The 16,940-nt window shown below is 42.4% G+C and overlaps 1 protein-coding gene across 4 annotated transcripts in view; it reads right to left on the bottom strand.

The window, feature by feature from the left end:
- Positions 1–6,847: 6,847 nt before the first annotated feature.
- The window catches only part of HELZ (helicase with zinc finger), a 96,072-nt gene continuing 85,979 nt past the window's right edge, over positions 6,848–16,940 (bottom strand). For all 4 annotated transcript variants that reach the window (XM_075440705.1, XM_075440707.1, XM_075440709.1 and 1 more), the window contains 3 exons: positions 16,030–16,543; positions 12,748–13,000; positions 6,848–9,586 (listed from right to left, as the gene is read on the bottom strand). In XM_075440705.1, the coding sequence (XP_075296820.1) occupies positions 9,255–9,586; positions 12,748–13,000; positions 16,030–16,543 (1,099 nt within the window). In that variant the 3' untranslated portion in view covers positions 6,848–9,254. The remainder of the gene's footprint in view (positions 9,587–12,747; positions 13,001–16,029; positions 16,544–16,940) is intronic.

Below are 16,940 nucleotides of genomic sequence, written 5' to 3'. Positions count from 1 at the left end.
GACTTGGAGTGAAACACCCGGGAGAATTAGCTGCAAAAACACTACAGAAGTGCATCGTTGTTTATGCACGCTTGAAGAAACGTGTGCCCACGGCACGGCTGATGGGGGATGCTGCGGGGGCTGGTTGCATTGCAGAGCCCCCACAGGGCTCTGCCGTGGCCGAATGCAGCACTGGGGAAAACTGGGGGGGACTGGGATTCCCCAGGCCCAGAGGCTCACCCAGCCCCTCCGGCTGAACCCTTCTCACCATCACGGTCCCCCAGCACCAAGAGGTGGGTGGGGGTCCTTTCTTTAAAAAAAAAAAAAAAAGTTCAGTTTTCAGAATCTGCTCAGCATTTCTCCATTTTTCCCCCAAGTAGGAAAAAGTATTTAAGCTGCAGTTTTTTCACCAAAGAATTTACAAAGCAGGAGAAAAGGAAACCAAAGTGTACTTCCTTCTGCACTTACCTGTCCACAACTCTAATGAAAAACAGAATTCAGACCAGGAAATTCCTGATCAATTTGAAGAGCTCTGAAATCATGACACGTTCAGACATTTCAAGAATTCACCCAGGCATTTCGTGCTGGCGCGAGGGGCTGCCCGCAGCCCTGCCATCGGCCAGACCCTCTCTGGGTGCACGGAGCCCCAGCAGCCCCCAGCCAGGCTTCGCCACATCTCCATTTTCCCACCAGTAGAGTGGCAGCGAGAACAACAGCCTTTTGTGAAGTTGCATTAATAGTTTTCTAGCTCTTTGAAGTTGAAAAGCACTACAAATAACACACACATATATTATAAAGTTTGGGGATAAAGCATTCACTGGTGCTCAGATCTGAGCATGAGCTCTGCCTGTCTCTCATCGTGAGAGACAACTGCAAGTCTTCAAGTTGTCACTGAACCACTGTGAAATGCTAAATGGTTTTGAAATCTTATTTTTGGGTACTGAGCTGACATTCTTCATTTGCATTTTCATTGTTCAGGAAAACAGAGGCTAGTTTCTAGGGAGATTCTTCGCAAGTGACAACAACAGAAGAGAAAGTAGTTGGTGTGACCGCCGCGGTGGCTGGCCCCCGGTTGGGGTACCCAAACACATGCCACGCAGATTAACCTAAGCAAAGCAGCTGGCAGGCACAAAGGCATTCCCAGCTCAGCCATCATCATCAAAATGACCTCACCTTGGACACACAATGGGTTGAGATAAGCGAGGTTTGGGGACACGGGTCTATGTTCATTACTTCATGCAGACCAGTGGCCCAGGGAACCCCTTTGCTCACACCTTCTCCGAATCACCATCCCTCTCTCAATGTTTCTTCTGTGACAAAGTAATTTCTATGTGGCTTCTTATCCAGATGGGCCAGCTTGTTGCCCAGTGAAAGACCTGCTTACTCGCCTTCGTGACAGTCATGGGCAAGAACATATGTATTTCAGATGAACGACTGTGGAAGGTCTCAGCCATCCCATGTGCGCTCCTGCTTGTGTCAGGGCTGAACCACTTTGTCCAAGCCCCAGCGAGGGCAATGGAAAGATTCCCAGCTGGTGTTTGGCCTGGATCCAGAGGTTTTGTGGCCTCTCTGTGCTCAGTTTACTCATGGGGCAGAGAAAATGCCCAGCTCACGGCAGTGAGACCCTACACCCAACAGACAGCGACGCAGACAGCTGAGCCAGATGCCTCCTAAAGCTCTTAAACTCGCGGAGCTTTATTGTGCGTCTGCTCCAAGCTGAGGCCTCTTCATCATTCACTGCTTCGTACGGTCCCTGCAAGACTGAGAAGCACGTGGATGACTTAATTTTCTTTTTCCAGATATTAAGAAACACTGACAAGGGACCCGTCCATTAAATTAGTCATTGGTATTCACAGTGGGGAAGGCACTGCTCTTACAGCAGTTTTGTTCTGCCATACCAAAATGTCTCTGCCAGGGAGCTAATAACGTGTTTTGAGAGAGTTAATAAAAGTAATCAGCCTTCATAAAGGAAAAAGAAAAATATAATGCTGGGGGAGGAGCTGTAACCAGTTTGAGTTTTCATTCTCTCAGCTGAGCACACAGCAGGGAACGGCCACAAAAAGTTCAGGAACGTAGCATGGAAATGTGCAAGAAACATCCTTGCTGGCAGGGAGTCATCGGGGCAAAACGGGGATGGGAACCTGGCTGCTACACAGGAGCACACACAGGCTTGGGAAATGGCCTAAGAACCACGTGGAAAACAGGCACCTGGGAGAGGAAGACGGAAATAAATGCACAGAACAAGTAACTACCACCAATGACCATGAAACCCCAAACGTTTGTCCTGCCACTACCAGACCCAAGGACACCTCTGGCCACGGGTCCCCGGGCACGTGCTGTTTGCACTCTGTAAACCAGCATCACTGTCTGTCCCCTCCTCTGGGCATCCACGCCGAAGTACCAGGGCATCATCACATGTGCCGTGATACTGTGTACTTTTGGTCGCTGAAGTCTGCCCTTCGCACTGCAAAGCCCACGTAAATCACAGAGTCGATGCAACAGGAGACGTGAAGTTTTTTGTTTATGTAAGATTTGCTGTTAGGCGCCAGGCGCAGAGAGAATCTGCTTCCCTTATTTTTAAGTGCCATGTTGTGTGAATTTAATGTGCAGAAAAGGTGCCAGACTAGCAACCCTGAAGAACCAAACTGCCTGTTTAGCAAGCACCTCGCTGAGCTCCCGGAACAGCGTTTATCTGCAGAGGCACGGCAGCAGCAACAACCCGGCCCCGGAGGAGCTCGCCAGCCAGCCGGGTTTATAGCACACAAGGGAGCACGGATGGGTGCATGCAGTGAGGGCTTCATTCTGAAAACTTGGTACAAACCCCTACTTTTCCCTTAGTCCATGCCTGAAAAGTGCCAACATATACGCGATGCTCAGTGTTTGACCAGCCCGACATGCAGTTCATGAAGGCATGTGTATACTTACTTCTTTTTTTCACTGATCACTTCCCACACTGCCCCTTCCTTGTGGCCATCACCTTGCTTTGACAGTTGTGGAAATTATTTCCAGAAGGTCCAAAAGATGGGGAAGTTGTTGCCCCCCCTGCAACGAGATCCTTGGGCCCGCTGCAGAGGGGCACTTTCTCTCCCAGGCTCAATAGCTCTTGAGGAGCATGCCCAACGCAGGAGGTCACCAACGCCAAGAGATGGCCCTTGGCCACGCTGCGCCCTGTCTGCCCCAGGCAGGGCCGTGAAGATCAACACCAAGCCCTTGGGCCCCATCCAGCATGCCCTACTCAGACGCCTGCATGCCAAGAACCTGAGCAATGTGTAGAAACTGTTTATAGCATAAACCTCATTTTAAACTTCACTTAAAATAAGCTGCTGCTTTCTGTGGTGCCTCCTTCCCCTCTGCTCTGCCCTAGTGAGGCCCCATCTGGAGTACTGTGTCCAGTTCTGGGCTCCCCACTTCAAGAAAGATGAGGAGCTACTGGAGAGAGTCCACTGGAGGGCTAGGAGGATGGTGAGGGGACTGGAGCATCTCTCCTATGAGGAAAGGCTGAGGGAGCTGGGCTTGTTCAGCCTGAAGAAGAGAAGGCTGAGAGGGGACCTTATAAATGCTTATAAATATCTCAAGGGTGGGTGTCAGGAGGACGGGGCCAGACTCTTCAGTGGTGCCCAGCGACATGACAAGTGGCAACAGGCACAAACTGAAGCACAGGAAGTTCCAGCTGAACATGAGGAAGAACTTCTTCACTCTGAGGATGACGGAGCACTGGAACAGCCTGCCCAGGGAGGCTGTGGAGTCTCCTTCTCTGAAGATATTCAAGACCCGCCTGGACAAGGTCCTGTGCAGCCTGCTCTGGGTGACCCTGCTTCAGCAGGGGGGTCGGACTGGGTGACCCACAGAGGTCCCTTCCAACCCCGAACATCCTGTGATTCTGTGAATGTTATATGATTTTGATAACTTAAATATTGGAGTGTTAGGTTGGTCTGTACCACAAATTATCCCCATAGCAACAGGATCTGTTTTAAAGGCATCTACTCAAACTGTTTCCCCCTTCCATTATCACCAAGGGGCAAGCAAAGAGCGACGTGTCTTTGTTTTGACTGAAGTAGAGGATGAGCTTGTTCTTACTCTGTCACACTTGATCGACGTTCTGGCTCCAGTGAAGCTGCTGAACGTAAACTCGAGCCATACAGACATCACATATGCGCACTCTGCACGTAGACACACAGCGAGCCGCTCCTCCACTTTCTACAAAGAAATGCAGAGAAGGGAACAAACTCTGATTTCTGGCCTACTTTCTTTTTAATCAAACCAGCAGCACAGGGCTGCGCTGGCAGGGCTGCACCGCCGGGCTCCGGCTGGGCTTTGTGCCCATGACGGCTGGTCTCACTGCGGACACGGCGACGGCTCCACAGCCGGTCCGTGAAATCATTTGCCCGTCAGGAGGGAGCAAGTCCGACGGAAAACAGACTGACAACACCTTCTAACTAGTCTTGGATAATTCAGATCACAGAGCATCTTCCGTAATTTATCAGAAGCATATATTAATCCTTAATGAAGTAAAAGCTTTCAACATCTCTGAACTAAAGTTGCCAAAAAATCCCCCACTGATGTTTCCACTGTGTTTGGTGTAAACCCTTTTACTTTACTTGAATGAAAGAACTTGGAAGGATTCAATCCTTGTTCCCTGACATACCCACCAAAAAGATACTGGCACAAGTATTGCTATACCAACAGAAACAGCCCATATTTCATGTCAAGGAATATGATGTGCAATTTTTTTTTATAGGCACCATAGATCATCACCACCTCTCTTGACAACTTAATTGTCTGCAGTTTTTCTAGGAAAACTTGGAATTTACAAAACCAACAAAACAAATGAAGCGAGCTGAATGACGATACAGGCAGAGCACGAGCATCAGGGGCTTACTGCTCTGGAAACGTGCGGATTCCGATATGCCTGAGCTCACTCTGAAAGGAACATTGAGTGGTCAAACACACTGCTCCCTGTGCTACTTACAGCAGAGATATCACATACATAGCAAAAGAATTGCTTGGAGAGCATGATCTCTGCAAAAAAAAACAGCCGAAATGGAAAAATCTGGGAACAAAACATTAATTAATCAAAGTAGCGAATAACACTCACGGGGTTTATAAAGTCAATGGCAGCATTCACACACTGCTACAGGCCAGTAAGGCCACAGCCCATACAATGAAGTCAAGCAGTACGAACTATACTAGATGACAACTTTCAGCAGATAAAAATGGACGCGAGGGCTTCGGTTCTGACCACCCAGCTTTTATGCCTAACCGCTATCTATCAGTGGTATTGCAGCAACACGGCAGGCTGCCACTCGAGTAGTAAGCGGTATTGTAACGGGTAAAGGCGTACGCCGGGCAGAAGGGAGCGGGGCACCGTCCCCACGACCTGCTCTGGGTTACGAGGAGCTGGACACTACGGACAGACCCGCCAACGCGTCCCCGGGCGGATCCACCGCGCGCGAGGGCCTCGCACAGCAGGGAGGCTGGCACGCAGCGGCGGCAGCCGCAGAACCAACGCAGCGAGACGGGGCCGCACCGCGGAAGCTCTGCCCGAGGCCCGGCAGCAGCCGAGCTCTGCTCCAGGGCCGGCTGACACCACGGGCAGGAGAGGCACAGGCAAACCAGGGAAGCTGTGGGCACGCACGCTCACACCCCACACCGTAACAGAGTTCACCCAGGACACCGAAGAACGTGCTATATCATCAAAAGGTATAAACATTATTTCAGAACCCATCTCCAAGTTACCTCTGTGCTCACGGAAGCCAGCAGCATCTCCTCCAGTTTCTTTCTCCGACCTGGTCAGGTCAAGCTTAAAGCCCGCAGTTTTGTAAGAATTCAGCCTTCATATATGCACAGGGAATCCTACCAGCTGCACTCAGTACCTAGCTTTTTAAAGGGCTGAAGCTCCATTTGAAATGCAAAAAAAAGTTTAATTTTTTAGCATTCAAATAATTTTTAAAAAATCTTTTTCTGAATTCTTTGCTAGTTCTTAACACCACACTGACACCTGCCCATGAGGCATCCAGATTTTTCTCACCAAAAAATGGAATTCAAGAGAATAAAACCAGAAATTATTCTTGATATTAAATCCAAGCTTTCTAAATTTAGGTCTGAATGATCTTGTCATTTAAGTTTTCCACTGACAACAATAGCGGTTTATTCTTGGACAAGGAGCACGGGATTTGGCACTAACTGGACTTTCAAGTGTGACACTCTAGCCATTAAAACGTCAAGGAGACAAATACTCGGTTAGTGTATATGCCCAAGCCTCCATTAAATTCTTCTGAGTTGAGACAACTTACACAAACCAAGAATCTAAACTCATAATTCTGAATTTCCACTGTAAATGCAACAGCTCCATATTTACAGCACAGCCTGCGCCAGTGCCCACTGGAGCCATCTGTAAGGCTTAATTTGATTTTAGTAAGTGTTCGATTAAAGACCTGGAAGACTTTACAATACAGTTTTGGGGGTTTTTAAACAGCTATGACTTCAATAAACGTTAATTTGCTCTAAAAACAAAAGATCCCACTCAGGGCTATATACATGACATAGAATGGCTAGACAAAACACTCCAAAATAAACAATCTTTTGGGAAAAAAAAAAAAATTAAGAAATGCAACTGATTCATGCTAAACGTTTCTGAAGCCGATAGTCAGAAGATCTCTACCATACCATCCTCAAACTCCTGTAACCAAAACCCGCAGGGATTTTCATAAAGTTACCGAATTTAAAATGTAAGTCAGAAAGAAAATGCTCCTTGAACCATAATATTTTCAGTGTAGATAAAATGCCAGCGTAAACCAGAACAAAATGTGGTGAGATGCGACCATCTCCCCCTTGACTAATTGACAGATAGCAGTAAATTAACAAGTGATGTTTATTAGTTTAATATTCAAATATGGTGAACAGAATCAAAAGACTGCTCCATATAAATGAGTGATTTTGAAACCCCTGAAATTACAATGCCGACTCGGCGAAGTGAAGTGCATTTGAGCTCTACCTCTCCTCTGTCAGTCTTGCACATCTCCTCTCCAACTCTTCACAGACTACAACGTTCAGGCACGCAGATTCTTCTTCTCTCCGAGCAGTGCCAGGCACTCTGTTGAGGAGAACTGGCACGGCTCCACTGAAATAAAAAGACTGAGGCTAACGTACACTGAGCACACGCCCAGCCCTTGCAATTGAATTTCCCATCGACCTATTTCTGCAGCCGTCAGCTCGGCAAAAAAACATTTAACAGTAGTTTTGCTTGATTCAAGGTTGCAGAAATTGGCCTCTCCTCATTTTTGGGACCTCTTGATTTGATGCCATACGCTGAAGTGCTAAGCATAACTTGGCAGGGGCTGTCCCCTTCCCCAGCATCTTTTGTTTGGTATAGACATTAGAAAATAAATTAAGGAGTAATGCGTGCTCTTCTTTACAGCAAAAAGAAGGAAAAGATTTTTCAGATTAAGCTCCAGAATCCTGAACCAGCAAAGATTTATAATAAAAAAATTTATATGCAAACCTCTGCAGTGTACTGAGTTTAAATCAACCCCATTATATAAAGACTCCTGCCTTAAAACACGAAGTCAAATGCAAAAAAACCTGATTGTAACCAGAGCAAAAATCTGATTGAATACAGCAGCAGCCAACTGCTCATTAGTAAGGTGTCCCATGGACAGCTGTAAAAATCTGAAATCACCCCCACACAGCTCTAACATTTTAATTCTTGTGTGTAGTAAGTGGAGGAATACTGCAACTACACCCAGCTCAGTCCCTGTAAAATATCTCCCAGATTTAAAGTTATTTCAAGTGTAAAAGGACGACTTTATCTGGAGAAACTACACAAGCACCCCTCTCTGTCTCCCCAGCTGCAAAAGCATGAACAGTGTGCAAGACCAGAAATCTTTATGGGCAAAGTTTATCTTCTGAGTTTTCATTCACACTTGTGTCTTTAATTTTTAAATATCCCATAATTTGGGGCTTTTTTCAGTTTGTATTCCTAAAAGGCCAGGTTTGTGGAGAACTTAGAAGAACTCCTATAGATAAATAACCTGGTAACCATTCTTATCCCCAAAAGATTTCGACTAATTTGGATACAGCTTTGACAAACATTAAATCTCTTCTTTAATGATGTTCCTCAAACAAAACAGTTAGCAAAATATCTTAATTTCCTTGTATAATGTCACATTTTAATGTAAACATCAAATAATGTACCAAAAGTTTTACTGGGGGGGGGGGGGGGGGGGCGGGGAATTAAAGCGGCACAATTCTTTATACCACTGGAGAAGGGGGGAGGAAAAAGCCAGATTACAAACATTTACACATGCATAGTGGAAAAAAAAATTAAACAAACAAACAAAAAAGTATTTTACTAAATTCACGCATTTTTTTAAAATAGTTATTAAATCTACTAAGCACCAACATACCTAAAAATTTATTTTCAGCTTCATGATTCATTTAAAAAACCTATCAAATTAACTTTTCAAACAAGCTTATATTACTAGCTTGTCCAAAAATAAAATGTAGAGGTTTTTTTGGGTTTTTTGTTGATTTTTTTTGTTTTTTATTTATTTTATTGTTTATTTTAAAGTATACCAATACTTTTTATCTGAATGTTTCCAAACAATGGCATAGGTGTCTGCAAAGAATGCCTTTACGTTACCCTACAGTGGATGGAAAATACAATACCACATCATACAGAATCTAAAACTATAAAAGTCTGAGAATGCAGCATCCCTTCACAAAAAAGCTGATAAAACTGAAAGTATTTAGAAGATGCTGCACCTTTATTTAAAAAAAAAAATTAAATGAATTTAAGCAGAAATAACATACATTTTTACATTAACTGGCCATTTCTGGTACAGAAACCCAGCATAGTATGCTAATGTTATTGAATAAATGTAAATGCTACTTACAATCTTCTTAAATACAATTTAGACAAACTTTTTTTTTAACTTTTTTCTTTTTACTTTTTTTTTTCCTTTTTTAAAGTTATACAGGTAACCTCTCAGCTGCTAGTTTAATGCAACATATCATTAATATTACACAAATTAAAAAATAATGTGTGTGTGTTTTCCTACAGAAAAGCTTCCAAAAAACCGACCCACATCAAAAAATGCAAAATAATGGAATATAACTAAAAAAATTAGTTGCAAGTCTAGCAGCAAAGCAATTAAGTGAGGATATATTTACTAATATAAACAAAGGGAATATTTGCAACTACAGGTGAAGCCCCAACTATCTTAGATCTACTGACACAAATAAAAATTAAATTCTCTCTAAAAAAAATAATCTGATTATTTAAAATAGGAGTAAAAGCCATTGCTACCTGATGAACTACCTAGGCTAAGTTCCTGAAACAAAGACAAAGGGTCGCTATTCTTTTTTGTCTGCTCAGGAGGAGGTTTGGGCTTTGGCGGAGCCCGCAGAGCACTTGCGTAGGACATGACAGGCTTGCTCCCACCAGCGTTCTGCTGGCTGTTGCTGTTCGACTCCACGATCTGCTTGTTGGGCATGAGGGGTGGGAACTGGCCAAGATGTTGGAGCACGCTGTAGTTGAAGGAATTGGATAGCTGTAAGTTTTCGGCCTTCAGGTGTTCCTCTGGGGGCTTGACCGCCTTCGGTGGAGCTGCGAAAGGAGTAACCAGAGTTTGTCTAAGTGAACAGCTCTGACTTCAGGCATCTATTTATAGGAACCCGAAAGCAAGTACCGAGGGGTACTGATACTACCTCTCCTTGTAACCTTAACACCCCCCCCCCCCCCCAATTTTCCATATTTAGTCATTCTTGGTCCTAGCAAATTTCACAATTAAGTTATCTAGCTTCATTTCCAGCTACTGGATCTTGCAGCAATGCCGAGAAGACTGACGTTACTGAACACATTCTCCGTGTGCATGTACCTACCCAGTTCGTCACACTGAACCTGCAACTCTGCACAGGCGGATTTAGCACACGTACTGAAGGTAAGCTGCTTCAGAATGGGATATACTCTAATTTAAATACTTTATCCACTGAGACAGCACGAAGACTATTTCATTCTTCTTGCTTTATAGCTTAATAGGCTAAAATTAAAATTTACAGCACCGTATATAATTCATTCTCCAACAGCAATTCAGAGTCTTGAATGCCAACCAACTAATTATTGGTATTTTAGTCTGAATGCTTTCCTGCTAATTGATATGTTCTTGCTCCACATTTAACAACTCCTGTAACTATCAGAAAAAATGGTGCTTTAAACCATAGATATAAAACTGCTTTCAAGTGAATTTCCTGAATCCTAATGAGGTATCTTACTTTTGTGTGGAGAATTCTGCTGTCTCGCATAGCTAGAGAACTCTACACTGAAATGTAGGTATACTTACAGACTGTAAGTGTGTATGTTATTTTTAAAGTCCACATACAAAAATGTACCGTTAAATCAGCATAAAAGTAGAAAAATGAAAAGTACACCGTTAAGTTTCTCACAGGAAGAGTCACACACAAGTTTTTGGTTCCAATAAAGTACTCAAAAAAAAAAAAAAAAAAGACAAAACCCAAACACAACGCATAGAAGAATGAATATGGAAAGAACATAAGCAAAAGAGTTCTGCTAGGGTTGCTACAATTCAAAACAAAAATGCAGAACACAAGCAAAATAACCTTCAAAAAATAACCACAGCATTCAAGAGAAGACAAGTAATGACAAGCAGGGCCAGAGGTGAAAGCTATGTGTGGTAGAGGTGTCTAACAGCAGAAAAAATATGAAATAAACATACTGAATAAGCATTTAAATCATTTTTTTTTCCCTATCAACAGAAAAAGCAATGCAAATCAAGCTCTCCAATTGCAAATTTGGAAAGTGCCTGCACGTAACAACACTGAGCAATTCACAGCAGCTCTCCTCGCACTCCACAAATCCACGCTGACATAACCAAACACTCGTGCCGCAGCCGCTTCTGCTGTGCAGGAAATAGAAGCCCTTGAACAGTCTGCTGTCCCGACTGCTCGCTCTCCGGCAACAAACACAGGCACAGGGCTAGTTCATAGCATCTCATTCTCACGGATTTTTATTTCACGGGTAAAAATCAATAGTAACCAGAAACACTGAAGTTACTGGTCATTAACCTTTAGCACTATCAAACACATTTGGCCTCTAAATATGATCATCATAGCCAGTGAGCTGTAAATGCAGAAAAGCACTGCAGCCATAAAAATGGAGATTTGCTTGCACGAACTATTAGATACAGGGCAATGCTGCATATATATTTATTTACAAAACAGAAACCATGCTTAACTACAATAAAAAATATGTTCATAGCAGATGCAGATACTACTCAAAACTTGCCACTTTTGTTTAGGATTTATGATTTGCCACTAAATGCATCAATACAGTAGTTTTTACATACGCACATTTCCTCTGAGGATTTTACTCACAAACACGTTCTCAATCTTTACATTAAAGCAAGGAAATGTGGTACCAGCTGATCCCAACATAATCTTGCTAGTGTTCCTGAGCTCCTATTAGACAATCACAGAGTCCAGAGAGCAACTTCAGAGATGGATGCCACTCTTGATGACACATACTATCATGCATTCAGCTCCTGGATTTTCAGTAAAAGTGTAAATAGATTGAAGGAGGTGCCCTGAGCTTGAAGCTTTGAACTTAGCGCAAAAGATGCTGCCATAAATATGGTTTTGTAAAATAACATTGTCACGCTGTGGAAACGAAAACGCACATTAGGAACTTAACTCTTGAGTGCTGTTGCTGATACAAACAGCTTTTTTCATCCAGTCTGCACTGCATGTTTTTACTTCACAATTAGTACACTATGAAATTACAAGATGTTTTAGGTTTATAAAATTTGACCAAGAGCAATTAGATGTTTTCAGGGCAATAAAACCAGCTTGTAAATAATTTTTCACATTATTACATGTTTTTAATATTCACACCAGAAGACTGTTCATTGTTCATATTTTTATTGATTTTTTTTTTTTTAATTACCATTGGAGATCCTTAAAGCAAAACCACAGAGAAGAAACTGTACTATCCTGGTATTTTTGTTTTTCACAAACATGAAAAAATACGGAGAATGGAAGCATAGCTGCACTGTTCCAACTCTCTGCTTGCAGCTTTTCTTAATCACTGAAAAGCTAATTTAGTTTTCTCTGTTAAATCAATCAGCACTGCTGCTACCACCACAGAAGCCAGGGTTCCAGTGTGGTTCTTCCATGGTGAGAGTCAAAACTTCATCATTACTTTGACAAAGTACCAGAATTTACTAGGAAATACAGTAATTCAGTTCCTATTGTTTCTCCCCTAGACTGCAGTATCAACAAGAAATATCACTGATTCTGGCAACAAATATCTTCTCTGGCAGATACATCCCACCAGCTACCTTAGCTCCTTTCAGCAAAAACTCAGGTGCAGTTAAAACCACTGTAAGAGAAGACATGGGTTTACTAGAACTTTTGAGAGAAGACTAAGAAGCAGTATTGCAGTATTTTTGCAGATGAAGCATACTCAACGGTATTCTTTAGACATCAGCCACGTACCAGAACGTTAACAAGGTAGCAAACGAAAACAGGATTACTTTAGGCAAATCTTTAACTACTAAACAACTGAATACTTCAAAAATCTTTGCTTAAATTCATTTTGGGATTTGAAGAGATGGCAGAAACCATTTTGTGAAAAGGAAAAAAAAAAACTAGCTCAACCCTTGCAAGGCCTGAGACTTGCTCGCTCCAGCCTAAACAGTCTACTTCTTGGAGCAGAAAGAAAAGCAGAGAAGCAAAGATCAAGCCTGCACCTACCTAACAGCTCCCGGGGCGGAACTGCTCTGTTGGCTCCGTTGCATGGAATGTTTGGGTATGGGGCAGATGAGGAGGAGTTTACCCACAACTCAGGTGATGAATAGTTGAAAGATGACGGGTTACTGTGGTCCTGAAGCTCTTTACACTGACCAAGACTGTCTTGAGGAGTGCTTAATTCTTCAGAACAAGCCTGGACTGAACTAGAGGAAATTCTTCTTTGGTACAACGGCCTGCCTGGTCCTCTTGGTTCATACTGTGAACAAGAAAACAAAACAAAAAAAGCCTTTTGCTCCTTTTTTTCAACTGCATGTATCAAATACCATTTTTCCATCCATTTTTTTTCCCTGCAATGTCTTGCAAAAAAAGAAAAAAAAAGTCCTTTGCATTTAGGAAAAAAAAAAACTAATACACTTCAAGTTATATGTTGTATATTGCAGTCACTGAGAATGTATTTTAACCACACAAAACAGACACAGAATTTTAAAAGAACTCCAAAGACCATCAGCTGAGATTCCTCAATGCTTATCAACCTTTACATCTCACACTCCTACATGGGAGATGTATCACATAGCGAGGAGGAAGATACCCAGCATTTACAAAGGAAGCAAAGGAAGCCCAGAAACATACAAGAGCAAGGACAAATGTTCAATTACAATGTAAAGAGGGAAAACATGGCTTTTAGTTTCCAAAGGACAAATGAGTGACTTGTGTACCAGGATTTGGGGAAGCATGACACATTTGTATGTTGGATTTTGTGTATGTACATATAAAAGAAATGCTTCGGAGAAGCGTTTGCCCTCAGCAGAAATAATGCAGAGAATTTTATCTGAAACCACAGAAATTACTTGCTTCCATGAACCCCGTAGATGACATAGATGAAAATGGCAGGAGCTCCATTAATTAACCTGTTGGCTTCAAGAGTTCAGATTTCAGGACTCTCTAAACTTTCTCAAGATTCAAAGCAAGTCTGTTGTATTACAGTTTATTTTTTAAAATAAACACAGTATTTGGTCCCTTCTGCACCGTACTGACTAGCAAGAGCACGAATAACAGAAAAGTCACAGAAGTAAATCTATACTTGGTGAAGGCAAAAAGTAAACAGTCTAATGAATGAAATGTCTTAAAAAGTTAGCTAAATGAACATCAAATAACTTGCTGCAATGCCCCAATAGTTACTATGTCATCCAGAAAAAACAGACAGGCAAAAAAGACTGCATGAAAGAAAATGTAATTCTCACTACACCTGCCACGCTACTATGATATATCAAGGGAACAGCACTTAGATATCCTGTCACTCTACTCTCTTGAGGATATTCTTCAACAACAAAAAAACAAAATTCAGAAGTCACTGCCTAAATCACACCCAAAATACTTCCGTGTACTTTTTATTGAGTTTAACAGGCAATTTTGGTAAGCAATCAGGAACTTATCACAGAAGCACAGTATGGTGGGGATTGGAAGGGACCTCTGTGGGTCATCTGGTCCAACCACCTGCCGAAGCAGCGTCTCCCAGAGCAGGCTGCACAGCACCGCGTCCAGGCAGGTCTTGAATATCTCCAGAGAAGGAAAGTTATCAAAGTTCTGGACACTTGCAAGAACACGACCAGACAGAATAACTTCAGTATTCCCTTTGATACACAGTTCAAACCTGGTTTGACTAAACACATGCAAAACCTTTCAAGCATCAAGTCAATCAACAGCTTTATAAATAGTGATTGAGAAAACAGTTTAGTAAGGACACCAAAAGTTGTAACATCTCCCCTGACATCTGTATTTTATGAGAGATCTCTGTTAAAATTACAACTAAAACTGCGTTTTGATTTCTTTGCTTATTCAGCCCTACCTACCAGCTGAACTAGCAGTCTTGGAAACTTCACTTAGCTCTGTCTTGTAACACTTATACTGTATTTGGCATTTCTGTCACATATTTTGAAAGGAAGAAGAAATAAGAACTAAAACAAAGTTGCACTAATTACATAAAGGCTCACTCTATTCGTCTTCAGACAGCAGGAGCTGTCACAAACTCTATAGGAATATTTATTAGTTTATTACTGCTGAAAAGCCATTGTTCCTATGTCCCGCTCTACTGATGGTATTAACTGTTGTCACAAAGTATTAGATTTTTATACAAGGTGGTATGGCTTAATGGACCGAGACACAGAATTTCTAAAGGTCTATAAAACCAAACCTTACTACAGGTCTAGCTGGGCCCGAGGACTCCATTAACCTCTCTGGATCTGTATAAGACAAATTTGTAAAATGCACTGGAATTCAACTTTAGTTATTCTGCTCAGGCACATAAACTAAATATTTTCTATTTTCAGAAGCTGAAAGACAATTAAACATGTATTATGTGGGATACTGATGAGCAGGGATACCCCCATAGCTTCTGCAAAAACCTTGACAGAAATGCATCACAGAACAAAACACTTAACTTGATGTTCAAATATTGGATTACATGCAGTCAGTACAAGATTATCTGAGAATATCAATTGTGACATTCCTGGAATACAACCTGGCTCCAGCACACTCCATGTCTACATATCATTCACTCTGGATTCCAACAGGGATTAAAAAACTCCTGTTCAAAATGTGACCTGTCCTAGTTGTATGTGCCTGCACAGTCTGCATCCCATAACACATGTCCTCAGAGTCCAGAACACAAAAAGATCGAGAGGGACGGAGCCAGCTCGGGTGTGGCAGGGTTTGTGCCGGACCCAGATTCACGCAGCACAGCTGGGTATCTCTGCACTGACTTCCAACACTCTGAGCCCCTAAAATACACAGCATGGCTTTACACGGAATTAGCTGCATCCAGGTGGGATTTATTACATCAAATTTTGTACCACGTTGAAACAACTGTATTGCTCCGGTCTCAAGTTCATACGAAAAGTAACTCAACCACATTCACAGTTTAATACTGAGCCAACTAGCTGGCTGATTCAAGCTGACTTTCCAGAGAGCTGTTTCATGAGTTTTCACCCAGGGTGTGCACTCCAGATAAATGACATGCAGACAAGTGACCAATGATTGCAAAAAAAGTCTGAATAACATTCAAAAAGCCAAGACCTCCCATTTAGTAGGGAAAATGTTACACCTGCAGTGATGAGAACCATGAATATCCACAGGGTGAACAGAGAAGATGCAGGGAAAATTTTTACCTCACAGAAATTCCCAGTGTGAGCTTTTAATGTGCGAGGTATTTTGCATTCATGACTGCTTCAGAATATAGCTTGATATTAAAATGACGTAACGATTGCATATGCAAACAGAAATGCCTACCTCTTCTAAGCTGTGGAGCGAAGAAGCAGATACTGCTCGAGATGCGAGTGGATGAAATGGCTCCTGACCGACTGCATGCTGATGATTCTGTATTTGTATAAAAGGATTTTGTTGCGACCTATGGGGCAACGGAGGTATACCATAATGAAAGCCCTGCCCCATAAGGTGATTCTGCTGTAGGTTAGCGTAAGTCCACGATCCATCAGGTTGCAGGTATTTCAAGGGAGATGGGGTTATATGTTCAGATGGCATTGAGAAAGGGGGATTGTATATTTGGGGTAAATGCTGCTGAAACGCTGGGTTACTGGGTATTTCAATGTCTCTGTTGCTTTCAGTGAAGTTAGGAAAGTGACCGCTGTGGTTAGAGTTGCAGGAAGGAGAAGGGAGTGCTGGTGGGCTTCTGGGCTGAACTTGTCTGTATTGCAACAGCCTTGACTGAGGGGGTGGCATTTCCGCTAAGTCCCGACTTTCACTTTGATCACGGTGTGACAGTTCTCTGAGCAAATCCTGGAATCTGTATTGACAGAATAAATACATCAAGAAAAGGAAAAATATTTTGCTGAAATCCCACTCTTTTCGAGGCTGAAAAAACTCAAAGCACCATACACTGCATTTAAATATACTCATCTTGGCGCTTACTGACCCTAACTTCAAAGGATATGGCTGTGAGCAATCAGAAATTAGGCACAAGAGGATTAATTGGATTAAATACCTACCTGAATCATCTCAAAGTTTTAATAACTCTTGAGATTCCTTTTCAATCAGGAGAATCAATTTTTTGTTATCTCTTAAGAGACAACTAAAGGTAAGGATTTCCTGCTTTATTACATAAAGTAAAAAACTCACACGGCTAAAGAAAATTTTAACCCCTTAAAACGCAAAACCAGAGCAATCAGGGATTCCCCTCACTT

Source organism: Opisthocomus hoazin, chromosome 21 (assembly GCF_030867145.1).
Source record: "Opisthocomus hoazin isolate bOpiHoa1 chromosome 21, bOpiHoa1.hap1, whole genome shotgun sequence".
Classification (NCBI taxonomy): Eukaryota; Metazoa; Chordata; class Aves; order Opisthocomiformes; family Opisthocomidae; genus Opisthocomus; species Opisthocomus hoazin.
The sequence above is the reverse complement of the archived record's forward strand: the minus strand, read 5'-3'. Positions and strand labels throughout refer to the sequence as shown.